Source organism: Schistocerca americana, chromosome 2, assembly GCF_021461395.2.
Source record: "Schistocerca americana isolate TAMUIC-IGC-003095 chromosome 2, iqSchAmer2.1, whole genome shotgun sequence".
In the NCBI taxonomy this organism is placed as follows: Eukaryota; Metazoa; Arthropoda; class Insecta; order Orthoptera; family Acrididae; genus Schistocerca; species Schistocerca americana.
In genome coordinates this window covers 190,457,489-190,480,514 of record NC_060120.1, presented here as the reverse complement: position 1 = coordinate 190,480,514, position 23,026 = coordinate 190,457,489, and the positions used below count along the sequence as shown (strand labels likewise).

Sequence of the window (23,026 nt, the reverse complement as noted above, 5' to 3'; positions counted from 1 at the left end):
AGATACATAAAATAGTCCTTGCTGAGAGGCGCCCTCTCTAGAAGCTGGCCCTAACTCAGTTGCATGTGAATACTAGGCACACTGTATTGGAAGCGGTGTGGCCTTGCTGTCCTTTGAGCTGGAGACTGTATCACTGTCGCTTATGGGGAAACTCAGAGCTTAACATGAAATCATAAACGTGCTCCTCCTTAGCATTATTGGCACATTGTTGTGTCCTCGCCAATAGACGGAATCGGTGTTGGCGCGTTGAGACAATTTCCGTCTGGTGCCACGGGCAGCGCTTTGCCGCCAACCACAAACGCGGCCCAATCGGCAACCTCCACGCTGCCGCCAATGACATGGACTTATGCGTTGTGATAAGCGGCGGCGGCCAAAGGCAGTAAAGGACAGTTCTGTTCGGCGTTGGCGAGCAACAGTTCTAGTACGGAGTTCCACGACTGCAGTTCGTAGTGAGAGATCAGTCTGCGAGATTTAGTCTAAAAGTGGAATCGCCTATAGGGACAAGTGTTTACTACAGTTTGACAGTATGGAGCGTAGGACGGACATAGTTTTGTTGAAATTGTATTCAGTAACGCATACCTTGACAGACCACTGCTTACTTGTATCTGTCCGCAAGCACATCCAACGATTTCCGTACAACTTCAGTTAAGTATCGCAGTGCAATGAAGAGCATATGTGTGTGTCACTAGTTTGTTCGCACTGACACAGCCCCGTACCATTGGACTTGCAGATAGGAAAGCAAAACTACCAATTGAGTTTACAGAAAATTGTTGTTCCAGAAAAATTCGTTCTCCAAGATTTATGCGAATTGGCAAAAAGAAAAATGCTGTTGGGAGCGAAACAATGCCCACCCGATGACATGCTTTATAGGTGTAAACTCATTGGCCTGCATCCAAAATTAGCAGCCCTGCGGAACACGGCACCCGCAGTGGATCATCTTATTCTTATTGTCTTTCGCAACTTTTTGATTTATTACAATTTGAATGCGACAGTGGCGGCCCTTCCCCTTACGCCGCTCTGTTGCAAACTGTGTGCCCCCTCGCGTTGTTGGCGCTTAACCGGCTAGCGGCGAGCGCGCACTGCGGTGCAGGATGTCGGTTCGCTACCTTGTCGCGTAGGAAGTGTCAGCTGTCTGGCCGCCCTGAGATCGAGATCTCTCCTGGAATGCCAGCGCCTGCTATAAATAGCATCGCGCGCGGCGCGGCCGTTGCTGCAGTGTCCCGTTATAAATCACGCGCGCTGACACCTGACCGGCCAGCCGCAGGAATTCTAGCGCCAAAACTAAAACAGGGAAGTCCGCCGTCCGCTCCTTTCAGACTACACTGAGCTGACAAAAGTCATGGTATACCTCGTAATATCGTGTGGACCACCTCCTGCCCAGTCTACTGCAGCAACTAGACTTGGCATGGACTCAACAAGTCATTGGAAGTTCCCTGCAGAAATACTGAGCCATGCTGCCTATATAGGTGTCCGTAATTGCGGAATTGTTGCCAGTGCAGTATTTTGTGCACCAACTGGCCTCTCGATTTTGTCCCATAAATGTTCGATGGGACTCATGTCGGGCGATCGGGATGGCCAAACCATTCGCTCGAATTGTCCAGAGTGTTCTTCAAACAAATTGCGAACAGTTGTGGCACGGTGACAATTGCGCATTGTCATCCATAAAAATTCCATCGTTTGGGCTGCAAATAGTGTCCAAGCAACCGAACATAACCATTTCCAGTCAATGATTGGTTCAGTCGAACCAAAGGACCCAGTCGATTCCATGTAAACACCATTATGCGGCCACCACCAGTTTGCACAGTGCCTTGTTGACATCTTGGATCCATTGCATCGTGGTGTCTGCGCAACTCTCGAACCGTATGATGAGCTCTTACCAACTGAAATCGGGACTTATCTGACCAGGCCACGGTTTTCGGTCGTCTATTGCCCAGCCTACATGGTCATGAGCCCAAGAGAGACGCTGCAGCCAATGCTCTGCTGTTATCGAACTCACTAGATCGGTTGTCTGCTCCCGTAGCCCATTAACACCACATCTTGCCGCACTGTCCTAACGGATACGTTCGTCGCACGTCCCACATTAATTGTTGCGGTTATTTCACTCTGCGTTTCTTGCCTGTTAGCACTGACAACTCCGTGCAAACGCGGCTGCTCTCGCTCGTTAAGTGAAGGCCATCGGTCACTGGGTTGTCGGTGGTGGAAGACAATGCCTGAAATCTGGCATTCTCGGCACATTTTTGACACTGTGAATCTCGGAATATTGAATTCCGTAACGATTTCCGAAATAGAATGTCCCATGCGTCTAGCTCCAACTACAATTGCGCGTTCAAAGTCTGTTAATTCCCGCAGATGACAGCTCCGCCAATGCACTGCCCTTTTATACCATGAGTACACGGTACTACCGCCATCTGTATATGTGCATATCGCTATCCCATGATTTTTGTCAGTATACTTCTTTTCAGTGTCCCGGCGGGCAGACTGTTGACTCAATTTTCATTAAAAACTTTTGTATATTTTCGTTCTCATTTTTTCTTTGTCCAGATGTTGGTAAAACGTAAATAAATATATTTTCGCTTTCATATATTTCGGCTCTCTACTGTAAAAAATACGAGGCCTTTGTACAACGTTTGCTATGTGTCACGAAAAGAAAGAAAACAAAAAAAAAACAAAGATTAAGAAGCACAAAATCTATTAATGTGATAAGAGCAGACTCTGCAAGAATACGTTAACTTCCTGGTTAGCAGATGAGGCTACGCTCTCCTGTTTCTCAATGTTTTAGGATTCCACACTCGGCACAGTCCTTTGATCATTGGCGCCCGTTGTCTCGCACCCTGCGTGGCTGGCTGCTGATTCACATGCAAGCACGTGACGCACTCCCACAAAGAGTGGTCGATTTTGACCAGAAAGTCATTCGCGTAAAGCGGGCCTTAGAGATTGTGCAAAATATCGACTTCGGGAAGGATGTGTAAAGAAATCGCCTGTGTCCATTTCGAAGGAACCGTCCCAGCATTTGCCTTCAGCGATGTAGCGTAACCACGGAAAACTTAAATCTGGATTGCCGAACGCGGTTTTGAACCGCAGGACTCTCGACTATCCAGCAGGCCTATCTACGTAGGCACTGTGCTGCTTCGCTCGATGACAGGATGTCTTTGATAAAAGGAGATCAGTCCGCACTTGTAAAGATGGATTGCATGCACGGTTCCTCATTGTTTTCATTGTAAGTAGGCCAGTGAAGTCTTTTGATAAATTAGTGTGTCTCGGAGCGAGATCTTTGGCTTTCGTCTACTCCTCTCTTACCAACTTAGCCATTTGACACGCTTCGCCCATATTCAAGACCCAACATTCCGCCAGTTGTTTTCTACCCTGCCAGCTAACAAAGAAGATCACACGAATGGCCGAGCCCAGGTAGCCTTCCCATGAAACGTGTCCAGTTTGGTCAGTGGATGTGAGATTTCTGGATGTTAAACTCAATCCGGTTCTCGGATATTATCTGCCGTGAAGTTTCACACCTAATACTACTTTTATCCCTGGCATAGCTTTATGCAGGAGACAAATAGTCATAACACTGTTGTATAATTCAAAATTGTTTCCGACTAAATGGCCAGTTGTACACTGATTAGAGTGGGATAAGCAAGTTTACTTCCCTATTAGCAATAAGGCTCTCTGCCTGCAAACCAACACTACAACTGACGAATCAGTCACTTTCATCACCTAAATCGTATCATCAAGCGACGCGGCACAGAAATGAGAAATACTGCCATTCTAGAGAACGGCTGATGGAATCCCCCAGCCTGATCACACAAATAAGTTTTCCATTGTTTCCCTAAAACACCTAAGGTGAATGCAAAGCTAGTTATTTTTAAAAAGGACACGGCTAATTTCCTTCCCCATACTTCCCTAATCTGCGCCCCAACTCCGTCTTTAATGACCTTGCGTCGACAGAACGTTGCGCCACAGTTCCTGTTCTTCCGTAAAGGGTTGTGGGAAGATGAACGAAATATATGGTTACAGTTATTTGTGTATTTCAATTGATGTCCACAACAGTCGCGGTAGATATGACGCACAGTTTTCGGTTAACAGGCCTTGCCGTTGTCAGAGGCCTGAGCTCAACCAGACGTTAGCCATCGCCATGCTGCAAAAAAGAAAAAAAATCAGCTTCATTGTATCGTAATGTGTTGGGAAGTCGTCACTGCCAAATAAAACATGCGTTACCCGCGAAATTAGATCGTACACGCCGCTGATTGCATGGATGGAATCTTTGAAATGAGCCTTTACGGTTGCACCGAGATTTTTATCCACATAGTGTAGTCGCAAACTTGTCGCTCAACGCCGACACTCGTCAGCTGAGAGCAATTTCCGTGCACGGCTTGCATGCAATGGAGGTAGTTATCTTATCGCTGCGGACAGTGAAGTGGGCTTTCACGAATGTATGTCAACACTGTGTTCCGCTGATGGACGCGCAAAGGCAGATTATTTATCAGTTCCCTGTTGCTTTCTGCTAATTCGCTGTTAATGATATGTTTCGCGGACATTTGTTGCGTTAGTCCTTTTCACGGTATCCTCTCTGATGGATACACGCCGTCTGACAGTTGTTTCGAGGCAAGAATGAAATAGTCATGCCGAAATTCCTTTTTTCACAAGTGCCTAACGGCAGTTTGAATCCCACCAGTCGCATCTTTATAGGCTGCCTACGAACCACTCCCGTCGGATCGCGATTGGAGTAGGACCGCCAGATATCCGCGGACAGGTAGCAGCACACGTCCATGCAAAATCATGACAAAACTTAAACTATTTGCTCTACGGGACACAACCAGCAAGGCAGCGACCTGGAACTATAGAAGAGCTTTCTAAATACCGCCGGTGAAATCGCCACCGCACCCAAAGCAACACGGGAGCAAAAATGAATTGCGCATTTGAACGACCCACAACGGTGGATCTGATCTCAAAGAAGTGGAGATCCATCCGCCGAGACTGGCGAGAATTTAAGATAATGAATAAAATGGGGGTTCCTTCCAAATGATAGCAGCAATGTGTGTGATAGCAGCAGTGTGTGTGATTGCGGCGAAATTAAAACTACAGCGCATCTCTCACGATGTTCTGTTCTGCCTTACGGTGTGCGGCCGAGAGTACTGTGTGTACCACTCTCACTTCCCCTCTTTCTTGTTCCAGTCACGAGAGCATCACCGTAAAGTTGTCGCCCTCTCTAAACGAGCCTGTGACGAAACATGCTGCCCTTCTTTGGATCTGCTGTATTTACACTATCAGCCCTATGTGGTACGATCCCTGACTGACGAGCAATATTCAAGTATCGGTGCAACAAGAATTTTATAAACTGCCTCCTTCTTGGGTGGACTATATTCCTGGAGGACTCTTCCAATAAGTCTCAGCGTAAACACAAAGGAATTAAAGACATAAGCTACCAGTGGGCATTGATTTATATCAGTGGGGCAAGTTGAAAATTTGGGCTAGACCAGTATTCGAATCCAGGTGCCCTGCATACAGTTAGACAGATCCGCTGACCGCTACGCCATCTGGACACAGTGATCACCGTAACTGCATGGACTACCATAGCGCGCCTCCCATCAGACCGAAATTCTCACCTTATACCAAACACTGCTGACGTAGTTGCCCCTTTTCATTTCCCTCATTACTCGCGGCATCTCGCCAGTTTCCGTAAGATTTCGAGTTTGGTATGCATCTGCACTGAAGGGATCATTGGCCGTCATCGTCTTAGTTAATATGTGTGGTGTCTGTTCTTTCAGGCATGTACGAAAGAACACATACCGTTTTCATATTGCAGTTTCTGTAAATCAAGACACAAAGTAATTAAAGATACAAATCACTGTCCACTGGCAGCTAATGTCTTTAAATCCTTTGTGTCTTGATTCATAGTGGCTGTAAGATCAAAATGGTGTCATTTCTTTCGGGCATGGCCGAAAGCGCACACACCACGTGTATATAAACCTCAGTCTGGCATCTGCTTTGGGTCCGATTGGTTTTGCGATCATTTCCCCGTACGCATACTCTGATATTTAGTGGATGTGGCTGCTTCTGATGACTCTTCGGCAATCGTATAATCAAACAGTAATGGGATTTCTGCCTATTTATGCACAGCACGTTACATTTTTATATTTTTATGGTTATAGTGACCTATTAGCTGGGCACGGAAATGTATGTTACGCAGATCGCTGCAACTGTCTAATTTTTTTTTTTTAAGAAATCTGTTTGTTAGCGGTATGTGTCTACCTGATTTTTATAACTATGCCAGTATACATGTTATACTTTTATGCGTTCTTGACACGAAATAAATGAAGTGAATTGGGGGGGGGGGGGGGGGGGGGAAGGGTGCACAGTGATTCTCAACTACGCGTACACTTTATCTTGGCGTCCGAGCTTTCCAGTTTTGAATCGATAGATATCGGGCTGGACGTTGTTTTGTTTCCATCCGCTGCCAACTTTATCTGTCAAACAACACGCAATAACATTTATTGAACGTGACATTACACGAGGTAATGTATGTTTCAGTTTACATTGTATGTAACATTTACTTGTGTTATTGGTCTCTCTAGTGGCTCTAAGCAGACACAAAATGTGTTCTTAATTTTAATTACGATCGAAGTTACGTTTTTCCCCTTGAAACAGATGTACAGTTTCCTGCTTGAAAACCGACAGGCACAACGCTTAGTGAAGTGAAAGTGGCAATGCAGTGGGAGCCAGCAGTGCCATTGCAGCTCCCATTGCTGTGTTGCTGGCGGGAGCAGTCCTCTGTCAGATGCCGACTGATTTAAACCGGACATTTCGTGGTCGTCATGATGTAGTTCGACCAGAAGTGAAGTTCGTGTATCGTGGGTCGCCAAGCTCAAACAACTGTCTGACATTCAGTTTAGGTAGGGATCACTGATCCGCTGCGTTTAGTAACCGCGGGAAGTCTTGGAAGCGTAGCTCGTGTGGATCCCTTGGCCGTGGGTAAACCTCTCCTGTAGACTGCAGCATTACATCAACTTTAACGGTCCTGTACTGTTCGGGCAGCGTAAGCATACTCTGAGCGCGGTGGCTGATGAGAGTAGGAGAATCGATAAAAGTCGCAAGGTCTGGACCGATGTTCACTTGTTTAGTAGCAAAGCAAACAACTGTATTGTCCTTGTTGTGCTGAATTTTATTTCGGATGTCAATTACTCGTATCACGTCTACTTTCACATGCAGAAAGCAGACACGAAATGAGGCCACGTTGACAGCTGCGAAAAGCTGTCAGTGCCGGTCGAACACCTGTGCTTTGCGTCATTTCACCTAACCCCCCCCCCCCCCCCCCCAGCCACCCGCCGAGTGCGTCCAAGGAGTGGGCGAGTACATCTACGTAGTTACTCTGCAAACGACTGTTAAGTGCGCAGCAGAATGTACTTAGCAGGGACTTCGTGTTAGGGTTTCTTCTCGTTTCAGCAGCGTATGGGGCGTGAGAAGAATGAGTACTTAAGTGTCTGTACGTACTGTAAGTAATCTAATCTTGCCTTTGTGGTCCCTATAGAAACGTTATATACGAGTCTGTAGTAATTTCTAGTTTCCTCAGTTGACACTAGTTCTCGAAACAGAGGGCTGTCGTGGGATACATGTCGTCTATTTCCAAGAGTCTGCCAATTCATATTTTCAACATTCCCGCGATACTCTCCCGTGACTCAAAATATTCGTGCCGCCTTTCTTTTGCACAGCGTTCGATGTCGTCTTGTAGCGTAACGGCCTGTTTGCAAGTCTTTCAACTGGATGCTACTTCGTTAACTTATGTACACTCCTGGAAATGGAAAAAAGAACACATTGACACTTGTGTGTCAGACCCACCATACTTGCTCCGGACACTGCGAGAGGGCTGTACAAGCAATGATCACACGCACGGCACAGCGGACACACCAGGAACCGCGGTGTTGGCCGTCGAATGGCGCTAGCTGCGCAGCATTTGTGCACCGCCGCCGTCAGTGTCAGCCAGTTTGCCGTGGCATACGGAGCTCCATCGCAGTCTTTAACACTGGTAGCATGCCGCGACAGCGTGGACGTGAACCGTATGTGCAGTTGACGGACTTTGAGCGAGGGCGTATATTGGGCATGCGGGAGGCCGGGTGGACGTACCGCCGAATTGCTCAACACGTGGGGCGTGAGGTCTCCACAGTACATCGATGTTGTCGCCAGTGGTCGGCGGAAGGTGCACGTGCCCGTCGACCTGGGACCGGACCGCAGCGACGCACGGATGCACGCCAAGACCGTAGGATCCTACGTAGTGCCGTAGGGGACCGCACCGCCACTTCCCAGCAAATTAGGGACACTGTTGCTCCTGGGGTATCGGCGAGGACCATTCGCAACCGTCTCCATGAAGCTGGGCTACGGTCCCGCACACCGTTAGGCCGTCTTCCGCTCACACCCCAACATCGTGCAGCCCGCCTCCAGTGGTGTCGCGACAGGCGTGAATGGAGGGACGAATGGAGACGTGTCGTCTTCAGCGATGAGAGTCGCTTCTGCCTTGGTGCCAATGATGGTCGTATGCGTGTTTGGCGCCGTGCAGGAGAGCGCCACAATCAGGACTGCATACGACCGAGGCACACAGGGCCAACACCCAGCATCATGGTGTGGGGAGCGATCTCCTACACTGGCCGTACACCACTGGTGATCGTCGAGGGGACACTGAATAGTGCACGGTACATCCAAACCGTCATCGAACCCATCGTTCTACCATTCCTAGACCGGCAAGGGAACTTGCTGTTCCAACAGGACAATGCACGTCCGCATGTATCCCGTGCCACCCAACGTGCTCTAGAAGGTGTAAGTCAACTACCCTGGCCAGCAAGATCCTCGGATCTGTCCCCCATTGAGCATGTTTGGGACTGGATGAAGCGTCGTCTCACGCGGTCTGCACGTCCAGCACGAATGCTGGTCCAACTGAGGCGCCAGGTGGAAATGGCATGGCAAGCCGTTCCACAGGACTACATCCAGCATCTCTACAATCGTCTCCATGGGTGAATAGCAGCCTGCATTGCTGCGAAAGGTGGATATACACTGTACTAGTGCCGACATTGTGCATGCTCTGTTGCCTGTGTCTATGTGCCTGTGGTTCTGTCAGTGTGATCATGTGATGTATCTGACCCCAGGAATGTGTCAATAAAGTTTCCCCTTCTTGGGACAATGAATTCACGGTGTTCTTATTTCAATTTCCAGGAGTGTATCTCTTAACGTAATCCTGTAATCATACCGGGGCAAGTGGATAAACAGTTTATCGTGGAATCCGAACCATGTGTCCTTTGTGGTTGGTCTTCATATCAGAGAGAGGCGAAGGCTAGGTCGAAAGGAGACTGAAATTTCCGTGGTCCAGCCGGGATTCCGTTTCCATACACGCGATTTACAGCTAGGCCATCAGGCCCGACTGCTCGAACAATACTCTAACGTGAGACGCACAAGCTATTTGTAAACAGTGATCTCCCAAATATGGCTGTGTTTTCGCGTTATCCTGCCAATGAACCGAAGTCCACCGACTGTCGTACATGCGATACCGCTCATGTTTTCACTGCATTTCGTATCCGTACAGAATGTTACACTCAGGCATTTGAATAAGTTTCAGATTCTAGTTGTCACTCTTTAATATTGTAGTTACACACTGATCAGCCAGAACGTTATGACCACCGACCTACTATCGATATAAACCCGTCGAGGTGATAGCAGCGCCACCTGTCGACAAATGATTGCTAGTCAGACACATGCACGGTGCATGTAGTCTCAGTGAATATTCTTTTCTTGTGTATAATGGGGAAGGCGCGCTTTCTATAGGAGTTTGACCGAGGGCAGATTGTGATGGACTCAAGGCTCAGCACCAGCATTTCAGAAACTGGACGACTTGTTTGCTGTTCAAGGAGTGCTGTGGTAAGTGTCTTCAACACGTGGTGAAACCACGTCCACACTTCGTTGGATTGGGTGGCCACTGGTGGGGAGAGTACAAGTGTGTATCGTCACACAGTGCACCGAACCTCCTAACGATGCCTCCGCAGCCAACAACCCATGCGTGTGCCAATGTTAACAACACGACATTTGCAACTAAGACTGAAATGGGCACATGACCATCGGCACTGGACGTTGGTGCAGTGGCAGAACGTTGCATGGTCTGACGAATCCCGATGTCTTCATCGTGCCGATGGGATGGAGTGAAACCGTCGTCTTCTAGGGGAACATCTCCTTGACATTGTACTGTGGGACGGAGAGAAGCTGGCGACGGCTCCATTATGCTCTAGGGAACATTAAAGTAGGCATCCATGGATCCAGTGGACCTCGTGAATGGCACCATGGCAGCCAAGATGTATCGTACACTGGCTGCAGACCACCTACACCCCTTCATAACGGTCACGGTTCCCTACAGCAGCGACAATTTTCAGCAAGATAATGCGCCAAGTTACAAGACCAGGAGTGTGATGGAGTGGTTCGAGGAATACAATGGCGAGTTCCAATTGATGTGCTGGCCCTCCAGCTAACCAGATCTTAACCTGATCGAACAAGTCTGGGGTGTGATTGAACGGGGCGTCAGAGCTTATCGCCCCCCCCCCCCTCCCCGGAATTTACGGAAATTAGGTGACTTACGTGTGCAGATGCGGTGCCAACGGCATCCAGCGAGCTACCAAGGCCTCATTACTTCCATGCCGTAATGCGTCGCCGGTGTTACCCAAACCAAAGGTGGACATACCGGCTATTAGGTAGGTCGTTATAGTATTCTGGCTGATCAATGCATGTCATATCTCATATCGTTGATTTCGTTTTGAGATGTGTATTTTACCATTCTGAATATTTAAAACAAGTTACCAGTCTTTGTACACTCCTGGAAATGGAAAAAAGAACACATTGACACCGGTCTGTCAGACCCACCATACTTGCTCCGGACACTGCGAGAGGGCTGTACAAGCAATGATCACACGCACGGCACAGCGGACACACCAGGAACCGCGGTGTTGGCCGTCGAATGGCGCTAGCTGCGCAGCATTTGTGCACCGCCGCCGTCAGTGTCAGCCAGTTTGCCGTGGCATACGGAGCTCCATCGCAGTCTTTAACACTGTTAGCATGCTGCGACAGCGTGGACGTGAACCGTATGTGCAGTTGACGGACCGTAGGATCCTACGACGTGCCGTAGGGGACCGCACCGCCACTTCCCAGCAAATTAGGGACACTGTTGCTCCTGGGGTATCGGCGAGGACCATTCGCAACCGTCTCCATGAAGCTGGGCTACGGTCCCGCACACCGTTAGGCCGTCTTCCGCTCACGCCCCAACATCGTGCAGCCCGCCTCCAGTGGTGTCGCGACAGGCGTGAATGGAGGGACGAATGGAGACGTGTCGTCTTCAGCGGTGAGAGTCGCTTCTGCCTTGGTGCCAATGATGGTCGTATGCGTGTTTGGCGCCGTGCAGGTGAGCGCCACAATCAGGACTGCATACGACCGAGGCACACAGGGCCAACACCCGGCATCATGGTGTGGGGAGCGATCTCCTACACTGGCCGTACACCACTGGTGATCGTCGAGGGGACACTGAATAGTGCATGGTACATCCAAACCGTCATCGAACCCATCGTTCTACCATTCCTAGACCGGCAAGGGAACTTGCTGTTCCAACAGGACAATGCACGTCCGCATGTATCCCGTGCCACCCAACGTGCTCTAGAAGGTGTAAGTCAACTACCCTGGCCAGCAAGATCTCCGGATCTGTCCCCCATTGAGCATGTTTGGGACTGGATGAAGCGTCGTCTCACGCGGTCTGCACGTCCAGCACGAACGCTGGTCCAACTGAGGCGCCAGGTGGAAATGGCATGGCAAGCCGTTCCACAGGACTACATCCAGCATCTCTACGATCGTCTCCATGGGAGAATAGCAGCCTGCATTGCTGCGAAAGGTGGATATACACTGTACTAGTGCCGACATTGTGCATGCTCTGTTGCCTGTGTCTATGTGCCTGTGGTTCTGTCAGTGTGATCATGTGATGTATCTGACCCCAGGAATGTGTCAATAAAGTTTCCCCTTCCTGGGACAATGAATTCACGGTGTTCTTATTTCAATTTCCAGGAGTGTATTTCTTGATGTCTTTACCGAGAGGTTATTGGACGCTTGTGCATCCTTTTAATTTCAGATAGTACTTGATTATATTTAACTGCCTCATCTGCAGGAAGTGTGAGAGAGTATTAGTGCTGCTGCCGGTTGAACCTGATTGTTGTCTGCAGCCAGTCTCTCCCAGCCGCTCACCCCCCACCCTCCCGCTTCCGCACTACTTGAGCGACGTCGCATCGCTGTTGCAGCTACAGCCCCGTGTTTGCGGTGTGTGTTGCAGAGCTGCTGGCGCGCCAGCTGGACCGGAAGAACCGGCTGGAGCGCGCGCTGCGCCGCGAGCAGGAGAAGCTGCGCCGCATGCAAGAAGAGAAGCGCGCCATGGAGGCCGACCTGGCACGGCGGCGCGCGCACCAGCCCTGCCTCTGCCCCGTCTCCTCCGTCGTGAGTACCACTCCACACTACACTGTAGCGCGCTCATTTCCTGCACACAACGCCCCCCCTCCCCCTCCCCACACACACTCATGTAACTCCCTTTCTACAGTTATTTCTGCGTAACTCTAGCATATTTTGTAAAAGGTTCAATTAAATGAAGCCCAGCGAAAGTGACTGTGCAGTGAGATTTGATACGAGAACTACGTGGGTTAAATTTTTAGCATGGTGATGAGCATGTAAAGTAAAGACTTTCATTCCTTCAAGATGTATCATAGGTACATCTGTACTAGAACAGTGGTTCCTAGACCGTCACTCCTGAGTGCAGTAACATACGAGGCCTGTTAGAAAAGTATCCGAGCTTTAGCCGGAAAAAACTCGCTTACTTTGAGCGTTGGACACGTAATCACTCTCAAAGTAGTTCCCTAGGGACTCCACACACTTCTCCCAGTGTTGCCGCCATTGTTGGAGGCATACCAAAAAAGCCTGAAAAAGCCTCTTTCGGAATAGAGCTTAACCCGGCTGTCGTTGCTGCCATAAATGTTGTCTCTTGTCTGAAATCACGTTCCTTTCAGTGGGCTCTAGAGTTTGGGGGACAGCCAGAACTCGCAGGGAGCCATATCAGGGAGTTGTAGACACTTGTGAGAAACTCGAATGTGGCGACACTTGTGAGAAATCCGGGATACTGAGGGACCGGCACAGGGTGTGTCGAAAATGCTGCGCCACTACCTGCTCGGCCACTACCTGCTGGCGCTTGGTGTGACTGAGCGCTCGGCTTGTGCCGGCCCGGGCAACTGCCGAGGTACATTCACACTCCTACAGTGCAGCCAGGTTACATTATTTCAGAATTGTCTTGGGCAAGGAAGAGTGGCCTTAGTCAGATTAGAAATCGGAGCTGATTTTGCCCGCACGATATCATGTCAACCATTAGTTGCAGCACAGTTATGCGTAAGACCTTTTCCATTGGAGTTTTTGTACTGATTACTGTTACATAGGGCATAATTTTCGCTCAACCTCATACTTAACGATGCATTTTACAGAAACTGTAGAAACGGAAAATGTTTTCCATCTTTCAACCCCTTACCCAAAATTTGATATGACAGGAGTGGCAACCTTTTTACCATATGTTAAGCGGAGCCAACTTAAGAATTTGGTTCTTAGTAGAAACTTTTTTCTTTAATTATTTCGAAATAAACCTCAATTTTCCCGTACTACGCAGGGAAGTGTACTGAGGACTAATGTGAGTCCTGCTATCAATTAGCGTTGAGGAGTGCAATTTATGTATTGAAACAAGATGTATTCATCGTCCAGACATTGTTTCTAAAATTCTCTACACAAAAATGCTGATTGTGATTGTTAGAAACTTCATTAGTGAATCTTCTACAATTTGCAAGAGACATTTAACCGACTTTGTGTCGTGTCCAGGGAACACCACGAGGAGGTAGCCTCTCTTCGTCCCCCATTATATGTATTTCCAATATTTACAGGATGATTATTTATTTACAATTTTTACAATAGGGCGATCGGCATGAACTGAACCCCTTTTCAATATTTACAAGTATTGCTGTAGCTTCAGCCATTTCCTTTTCATTGTAATTTCTGTGCATAGGCCACGCAAGTAAGAAATGATTTTATATTGCCGTCAACTTGGAGTCTTGTAAGGGCCTTAGAAACTATCTCATCTGTCTTAATTGCGGACTTCTTTCTTCTTTTCCCGACTAGATTTAAAACTAGTCGGTCAAATTGGAGCCCATGATAGTCTATTCTGTGTCCTCTCTGAGAATTTTTACTAAGGAGTAAAAATTTGGATGAACCTTCGAAATTAATGTATTTATCCTCCGATTCCATCCTTCTGAAACATTGTTGGTGCGGTGACGCCTTCCTGCGCAGTTCCATATATCCCTTTGGCATGTCTTCATTATCCATCCATTGTTCAACAAAATAGTCGCAAAAATCCTGCAGTTTTTCATTATCTGGCGCGCTCTCCTGAATCCATAGCCATCCACCATCTAACATGTTCAGTGGAATGTGAGCCAGAGCGGAACACAATCTTATGTGAAAACGAATTTCTTCGTTTTCCCTGTAGGCAGCAACAAGACCGCAATTCTGCACTTGCCTCCACAAGCACCAGTTGAAATGGTAGTTGCAGCCATTAATCTTTGCATCAGGAAACAAATGTGTTACTGATTGGATGACTGCAGCTTCAAAATCCATCGTGATAGTTGTCTGATTCCATCCAGGTACGTTGCTCTTAACAGCTGTGAAAAAGCGATCGTACGTTTCTCGCTTTTTGTTGGGCAGCAAGGCGTACACTGTTGGAACTGTGTTTGTTTCCTCCTCAGAACTAGGAATATCAGCATGAATAATAAATAACTGTCCAAACTGCTTGCTGGAGCTTTTGAACGTTCCATGGACAAAGAACGAATTGCAGTCTGTTAAACAGGATTTTCCCCTTTCGCTGGCGAACACCAATATCCTATCATTTGGTACTATGTTGTCATCTGCAAGTAAAAATTTGCTCCCATCATTCATTAGCAAATGATGTTCTTGCAGAAATATTCCTGCAGCATCGGTCGGATCTTGTGTAGATCCCATGTTTTTTTGCCTCATGCTTTGCAGCGATCGTTTTGCACTCCTGCGTGACGGCAGTGATGTGACGATGTCGTATCCTTGATTGAACAGCGGCCCTACTTCTTCGGCGTAAACAGAAGAAACTGAAGTGTCCGTTTCTTTTGCAGGCCTTTGGGCGTTTGCCACGTGTTTTCGCACTTCATTAACCGCGACGTCCGGAATACATGTATGGCTGCCTTCACCTAAAACTAAGTTGTTTCTGGTAGATAGTCTTTCTTTACACTTCTTGTTTACGTTTACGCACCGCCAATAACTCACACCTTCAGTGTTGGTATATTCTGCTACATCCACAGCAGTGCTGAACTGCGGTGTGCTACCTGTTTGGTGCCCTTGTAGACCGCCCGCTACCTGTTCGGCCGGGTCTCCTCACAAATCACGCTCCTCACATCTGTCGCTCCTCACAACTGTCCCAACCCCCATATCAGGAGAGTAAAGAGCCTGCTGAAGAACAAATTCTAGATTTTCGCCAAAAAAAAAGGTCTGAATCAAGTGCGAAGAATGTGCTGGAGCATTGTCGTGATGGAGGTGCCAGTTTCCTGTTGGCCGTAAATCTGGTGTCTCGCGCCGCACAGCGTCACGTAAGCGACGGAGGACATCCCTGTAGTAACCTTTGGTAATTGTTTGACCCTGCGGTGTGTACTCGTGGTGTACCACATGGTGGGAGTCAAAGAAAGCAGTCAGCATCACTTCGACGTAGCTGCGCATTTGGCGGGGCTTGTGTGGTGTTTCGGGCGCTGATAACCGCCCCACAAGCCATCATCATCTTGTGTGGTCTTGGTGACGAGGAACGCTTCCACTGTGACGAGGGCGATTTGGTTTCCAGCACGTACGTGTACACCGTGGACTCGTCACTAGTAATTATTGTGTTCACGAAGTGGGATTCACTATTCGTGGAGTCCAGCGTGTCCTTTGAGACTTCAAACGAAGTTGCTTCTGCTCCTCCGTCCGCATCTTCGGCACGTAGTTCGCCGACACTCTCTTCATGGTTAAACCTTCGGCCACAATGGAACGTCCCGAAAAAGTGCTGAAGCTCACCTCTTCCGCAATTTCTCTGATAGTCCCACAACGGCCCCGCATCACCACAGTGTTCTCTTTGGCAGTGATGTGCTCATTTCGGCATGTTTGTGACCGATGTGCAGCCGTCTTTAACACGGTTGTACCACTCCTCAATCTGTGTTATGCCTATAGCATCCTCATCGAAAGCCGTCTGAATCTTCCGAATGGTTCCCACCTGGCGATCGCCTAGTTGTGGTAAAATTTGACGCAGTAGCGCTACTCCATCGTTCCACCACTTCCCTTGCAACGAAAAACCGATGCGAGCACTACACACTACTTCACTCAACTGCTGCTTGCCAGCTATTGACGCTATCGACAGGCGGGAAAAAAAATCACATATGCGCACGAAGGTTGGCTCATGCAAGCGCGCTAGATTCAAATCCATGTTCGCAAAGAAAGTAGGGGGGGGGGGGGAGGTCGGATACTTTCCTAAAAAACCTCGTATTAGCTAGTAATCCCCTCCCAATCATTAGCACCTAACTAAATTTTACAGTTGAAAAGAATCTTCTTTGAATACTTCCGTTTTTAAAATGTCGAAAGGTAAACTGCATTTAGTTTTTGCATTTGTTTTACTAAACCACTGATTATTCCTAACAATCTTTTTTTTATGTACTGATGAATCGATGCTGAGTGCATCACGAGTGCTACGTAAAACTCATTCTCAGAAAAGAACGCTAAATATCCACATTAAGAGTAGAAACTTGTCACAAAACTTTCTTCCTCTGCACCACTCTTCTCTAGCGACAGTTGTTTCAGCCACGCCTTACACCCCAATTTCAAAGCAACTAAATTAAAATGGATGCACTTTACTTAGATCTGCTGTTTGTAAATCATGTGATTGTTGGACTTCGTACATCTGAACTAGCAGAAATTGGAAGACCTTAGAATGCCAGTGTTTTTTGCCTGACCGCTGCGACTAATGATAATAATAATAATGATAATAATACAGTGTAGGCCCTAAAACGGAGGAGCAGCCATTACAAGTTGTTGTTGTGTTACGCTGTCAATTGGTTGGTTTATTGTTGCGAGGTGAATAATTTCGTAATTGCTGGTCTATTGTCTCAATTTCCTACAACCCGGAGAAGGCGTTTTTATGCGATATTCAAGCATATGTGATGCATGTGTGTCCGTTTTACTGCCACAGATAGTGGTACAAACTATGTGTGTAGTGGGTGGACTATATGAACAACGTATTGTTCGTGCATTCGTGTCACAAGCTATTACCTCCACCACGCTAAACCTAGTACTTGAAAAGAAATGTACTTGTTGGTTATCTGTGTCATCAAGACTACAGTTTTATGAAATAGCGATAATAGTAATGATGTTTTAAATTAATTTTATTTCATTGCCAAAAGGCAATAGAACCCTTCTGTTTTTCCCCTTAGAGAATTACATTTTACCCCTCAGCGGGTAGTTATCTGCATGCTGGGAACCACTACACTCAATAGCAGTGCATTACCCGATACATAAGTAAGGCCTACTTCCAGTGGACCTATGCCACCAGATGCTTGAGCAATGCAGCGAATAAGGCATACCTCCCTCTCTGTCTCTGTCTTTTTTTTAACGTGGCAAATCGTACCACCCGAAACTTGGGAACAGCTGAAGTACTGGTTGAAGGGGTAAGTGAAAGTACATATTCCTTCCATATTTTTTCCTTGCTTCCTCCACCATCGCACCACACTCTCGCCCTCACTCTACGTAAGTCGGCAAGAATCAGAAGCCTTTGGCCATATAGCGTACTCGTATTTTCTTCAGCAACTTCTCGTTTTACCTTAACCGGAGTAGCAGAAAGAAATGCACTGTTGAACATGCTCGAGCTATGTCGGCGGAAGCTCTGTCAACCTAGCACACAATTACAACATAAACATTGTTAGTGATAGACTTCTGTTTGGTAGTAGTTGTTTCCTTTATGATGCTTCTTGGACGAAATTACACTGTGACAAGAGCGTGCGTCTACAGTCGCGATTAGGCGAAAAGGGCTTCTTCTCATAGCTTATTCATAAGATAGGGACGCGATGGGTACGGGAACAGAAGTACCGCTGCCGATCGGTAATTAAACCATCTTTTTTTCTGATTGTGTGTCCTTGTCTGCCTGCTACCTCGGTGGAATCATATCTCGCATCCTGTCGGTATGCTCCTGCACTCTACATCGATACAGCACATGCCACAAGCCCCTAACTGTCAGGAACCCTGCAACTTCACTGCGTATTTTTTCGGAGGAAAATTAACTATCAGAATTTATAAGAGGAACAACAACAAAAGTAAAAAACGGAAATGGATTTAAATCAGGCGTTGCTGAGGCAATTACACTAGGAAACGAGACACTGCAAGTAGTCGACAAGTTTTCCTATTGGAGAGTGGAGTACCTGGTGATGGACGAAGTGGACAGAATATAAAATGCAGATTTGCAACGGAACGAAAAGCGCTTGTAACAGCCGGGATATATTTTGTGAAATGAAACTTCCTGGCAGATTAAAATTGTGTGCCGGACCGAGGCTCGAACTCTGGACCTTTTGCTTTCGCGGGCAAATGCTCTTGCCCGCGAAAGGCAAAGGTCCCGACTTCGAGCCTCGGTCTGGCACACAATTTTAATTTGCCAGGAAGTTTCATATCAGCACACACTCCGCTACAGAGTGAAAATTTCATTTTACTAAGTGTTTATCACTTATTTACGTATTTAGGTACAATTTGCTAGTCGTAAAAGCTGTGTAATATGAATCAGTAACCAGATACATATTATATATTTCATATTAAAATTTAAGATTCCGTGTGACTGCAGGCTGTTGGGGTAAACGTGTATACATGCCAAACAATATTCACTTAACAGTGCTAACAGTGCAATGCTCACTTCCTTTACAAAATTAACTTTCATGTGGCTGCAGTCCCGTTAGGAGAAATGGTTAAAAATCGACAATTAATTGTCCCGAGTGATTTCCTCGGACTAGCAGGACGTTTGTGTGAAAACCAGGACTCTACCGGTAAAACGGAAACGCCTGGTCAGCCTACTCAAGTTAATTATCTGATGTTTCTAGCGGCCACCCGACTCCACTGTAACAGTTATAGAATCATTCAAAGAAAGTCTACGCTCGGTAGCGCGGAGTACTGCGATCATATACTATTAGTTGGAGTCGACTGTAACCTAACGTGTGTAGACTAGGACGTCTACGGATTCATGGCAGACGGTACGGGCAGACAGTCTCGTGAGCTAATTCTGAACATATTTTCCGAAAACTGTCTGGAGCAGCTACGAGGGTAATCCCGAAAGTAAAGTCTCCAATTTTTTTATAAGCACATAGACCTGTCTATTTCTATAGTGGTTTACATCAGTTTACAGCGTGAACATTTAGCTATTTTTCGACGTAACCACCATTTCTGTCGATCAATTTTTGTAGACGCTGTGGCAGTTTTTGTATGCCCATGTCATATCAGCTCTCCGCCATGCTGTTCAGAAAGTTATGAACCTCTTCTTTCACTTCGCCGTCGGAGCTGAATCGCTTTCCGGCCAAATGTTCTTTTAACCAGTCCAGAAAGTTGTCCTCTTCGGCTGCAAGGCGGTAAAGAAATGCGCGGGAAGCATCAACTCGTTGCTGCATGGTCTTCAGTCAGAATGCGTGGAACCCATCTTGCGCACACCTTCCGGTAGTTCAATGTTTCCGTTAAAATTGTGTGTGCGGTGCTACGGGAAACCTCAGAAATCAACGTGCAGAGATCATCCAGGGTGATCCACCGATCTTCACGCATGCTTTGCTCAAACTTCAACACTGTCTCCTCAGATATTGACGGTCTCCCGCTCCTTTGTTCATCGTGAATTTCGGTCCGACCAGCTGCAAACTCTCTACACTACTTACGAACGTTTTTGACATCCATGCACGACTCACCATACACTTCCGTCAATTGGCGATGGATTTCAGTCAGCGCAGTGCCCTTTGCGTTCAAAAACCGAATAACTGCGCGCAATCCGCACTTGGCGGTAGCATCCAACGGGAGCTCCATTCTCAACGGGTGCCAAGCGACTGAGCGCCTCAGAGCCTGCGCAGCCTGTAAGCTATGTGGATGGAATAACTACTCGTGGCCACCAAAGAGAGTAGTTAATGCCTGCAGCAGGTTCAGTTCTATGTACATTTGCAGGATCAGTTTCAACTCGTAGCCACGCTCGGCACTCTATATTGGGCGTGCTAAGTGTGCGATGTCCACAGCGAACCGTCGTCCTTGATGGAACGGGGCGTTGAGGATGTTGTGCAGCATACAGACCGAGTACCATGTTTGTAGGTCCCGCGTGGAGCGACAGCACCCCATTTCACTATTACATTTCACACTCGGTGAAATCATTAATCTTGTTCCGATGCCAGCAGAAACTCAGAACGATACGAACCGAATGCTTGGTGTAGGGGACAGTTGTAAGTATTTTGTCTGACAACTGCATCACAGAGGACAATTACACCAATAAAAATGAGCAATGTGTATCAACCGGAAGATGGCCTACATTGAATACCGCCCGCTCTCGACACTAGTAAGGTGGCCCTTAACCCGTTATTTGTTTCCGTGGATTCGTTTACAGGACCTTTTCCCGTAATTTTGATCATTACTATGTCCTGCAGGAATACGATAGACTTTGTTTACACCCTGTAAAGCATCGTCATCAGCGAACAGCCTTATCGAGCTAAGGGTAGAGGAAATCACTAACTTTGCGCCAAGAAAGGAGAAGTTGATCTCCTTAACCGTAACGGGTTAAGGCCTGTGTCCTGGGATGCAAAAGGAATACTTTTTGCTGACGTCTCGCAAAACGTAAAGTACCAACTGATGAATACTGCGTATGAAAGCCCGGAATGAATCTTTAACTCTCCAGCGTGTTGCGCGGTTTCGAAAGTTTGTCGCCACTGTAAACATTGTTCTGGAAACAACTCCTAGTCTGTAGCTAAATCATTTTCTCCAAAATATCCTTTCTTGCAGGCGTCCTATTCAAGCAAGGTACACAGAGCAGCTTCTGTGAAGTATATACAGCGGGTAAGAGGTATTGGTAAAAGTGAAATTGTGAGAGAAATGTTGGGTCGTGACCGGTATCCATTAGACCAATGCACTTACCCATAAAGGTGCTTTGGTAACAATATAACTGATAAATTAGAAGTACGAATTGTTTCAATATCCACCCTGTTGGCACCCCTCTACGTTCCACCTATTTCCACTTGTAAATAAATTTGTGGTTGGAAACAGGCGTAGCCAGGGAGGGCCATGGGTGGCACTGCTTTTCATAGCGGGATCTCTTTGGTTGTTATTCGCGGCACCCATACAGTACAGCGGTACGTCGAAGATATTCTACGCCTCGTTTTGTTGCCCTTCATGGCGAGCCATCCTAGGCTTACATTTCAGCCCGCATACGGCGAGAGTTTCTACAGCTTATCTTCGTGCTTGCCAAACCCACCTTGGCCAGTAAGGTTGCCCGATCTCTCCCAGATTGAGAACGTGTGGAGCATTATGGGCAGGGCCCTCTAACTAGTTCGAGATTTTGACGATCTATCGCGCCAGTTCGACAGAATTTGCCACGACATCCCTAAGGAGTCATCCAACAAGTCGATCAGTCAATTCCAAACGAAATAACTGCTTGCGTAAGGGCCAGAGGAGGACCAACGCGTTATTGTCTTGCCGGATTTGTGAAGCTCTTTCTCTTCACTAAATCATCCAATTTTTCTGAAATTTTAATCATTTGTTTGTCTGTAGATGCACACCACATCTACCGATTTCCGTTCCATTTGAATAATTCCTTCGTGGCGCGTCTTTTTTTTCTTTTCTTAGGGTGCATTTTAAATGTTTCTGTTATGTAGCCATATTTACCGATGACTTTAAAAAACTTGTAAATTAATTCGTTCCAAGTAATTAGGTGACATTATGGGAATGATTCGCTAAACGAAGCTATGTAAAATGTACTGTAGAGTATCGATGACTAGAAGTGAAATTAGCAGTGTACGAACAGCGATTGTCTTGGAGATCATATGACTAAAATTTGGTTTACATCTGCCTAATTTGTCTCACGAAAAAGCAGGTATACTGGTTGCTGGTCATTGAAACTGCAGCACTAGGAAGGATAGGAAATATCTAGGGAACTTGCTGGCCAGGGCATCATACAAACGTGCTCATATCGTGGTAGGTCGGGACAGCATGGGCAACATGCAATCCTGCCTTGTCTTGTTGAATGATAATGTTATGGAGACTTCAGATATAGGGCAAAGACATCGGCCTTAACACGTCAGAAATTTAACTCCTGTTGTCCAAGTTAACAACTATGCAAACCAGAGGTGATCGTGGTAAGTACCCAAGGGCACCTTACACACTCAAGCTAGGTGCTGGTGCCATATGACTATGACGAATACAATCTAGCAAAGTTTGTTCTCGTCATAGACAGCACACATGTATACGTCCTTCGAGATACTGTACGAAGAACTGGTTGTCGCCAGTGTTCAGTGTTGCTCTTGGCCGCACCAATTTCGGGCTCCGGCGCCCGGTGCTGTGTCAGAGGAAGCCGCAACAATGGCCACCGTGCTGACAGTCCGTGTTGCTCCAGAAATGGATGCTTTTCTTTTCGAAAACAAGCTCGTATCTGACTCAAGGTACATATGGAGCTGCACCACCAAGCAGACAGTACAGTCTCACGAACAAACAGCATTCAAATGCGATTTGTGAATGAGAAACACGCTGCGTAATCTTTCTTATATACAGATTTCCTTTGGTCGCGCTCCAATGCTATCATTTACGTAACCGAGCATGTAGTGCTCTTCATGCCAGTTGGACGTTTGTTGCATGGCGCTTTCGTGGTGTTGCAGTTCTAATGGCCACCTGTGTAGTACAGCAACTAGAACAACAAAAT

At 47.1% G+C, this 23,026-nt stretch overlaps 1 protein-coding gene across 1 annotated transcript in view; it reads left to right on the top strand.

Moving 5' to 3' along the window:
- LOC124593865 (TGF-beta-activated kinase 1 and MAP3K7-binding protein 3) overlaps positions 1-23,026 on the top strand; it is a 488,317-nt gene that overhangs the window by 371,273 nt on the left and 94,018 nt on the right. The window contains exon 6 of the mRNA XM_047132213.1: positions 12,332-12,492. Coding sequence (XP_046988169.1) covers positions 12,332-12,492 — 161 coding nt within the window. The remainder of the gene's footprint in view (positions 1-12,331; positions 12,493-23,026) is intronic.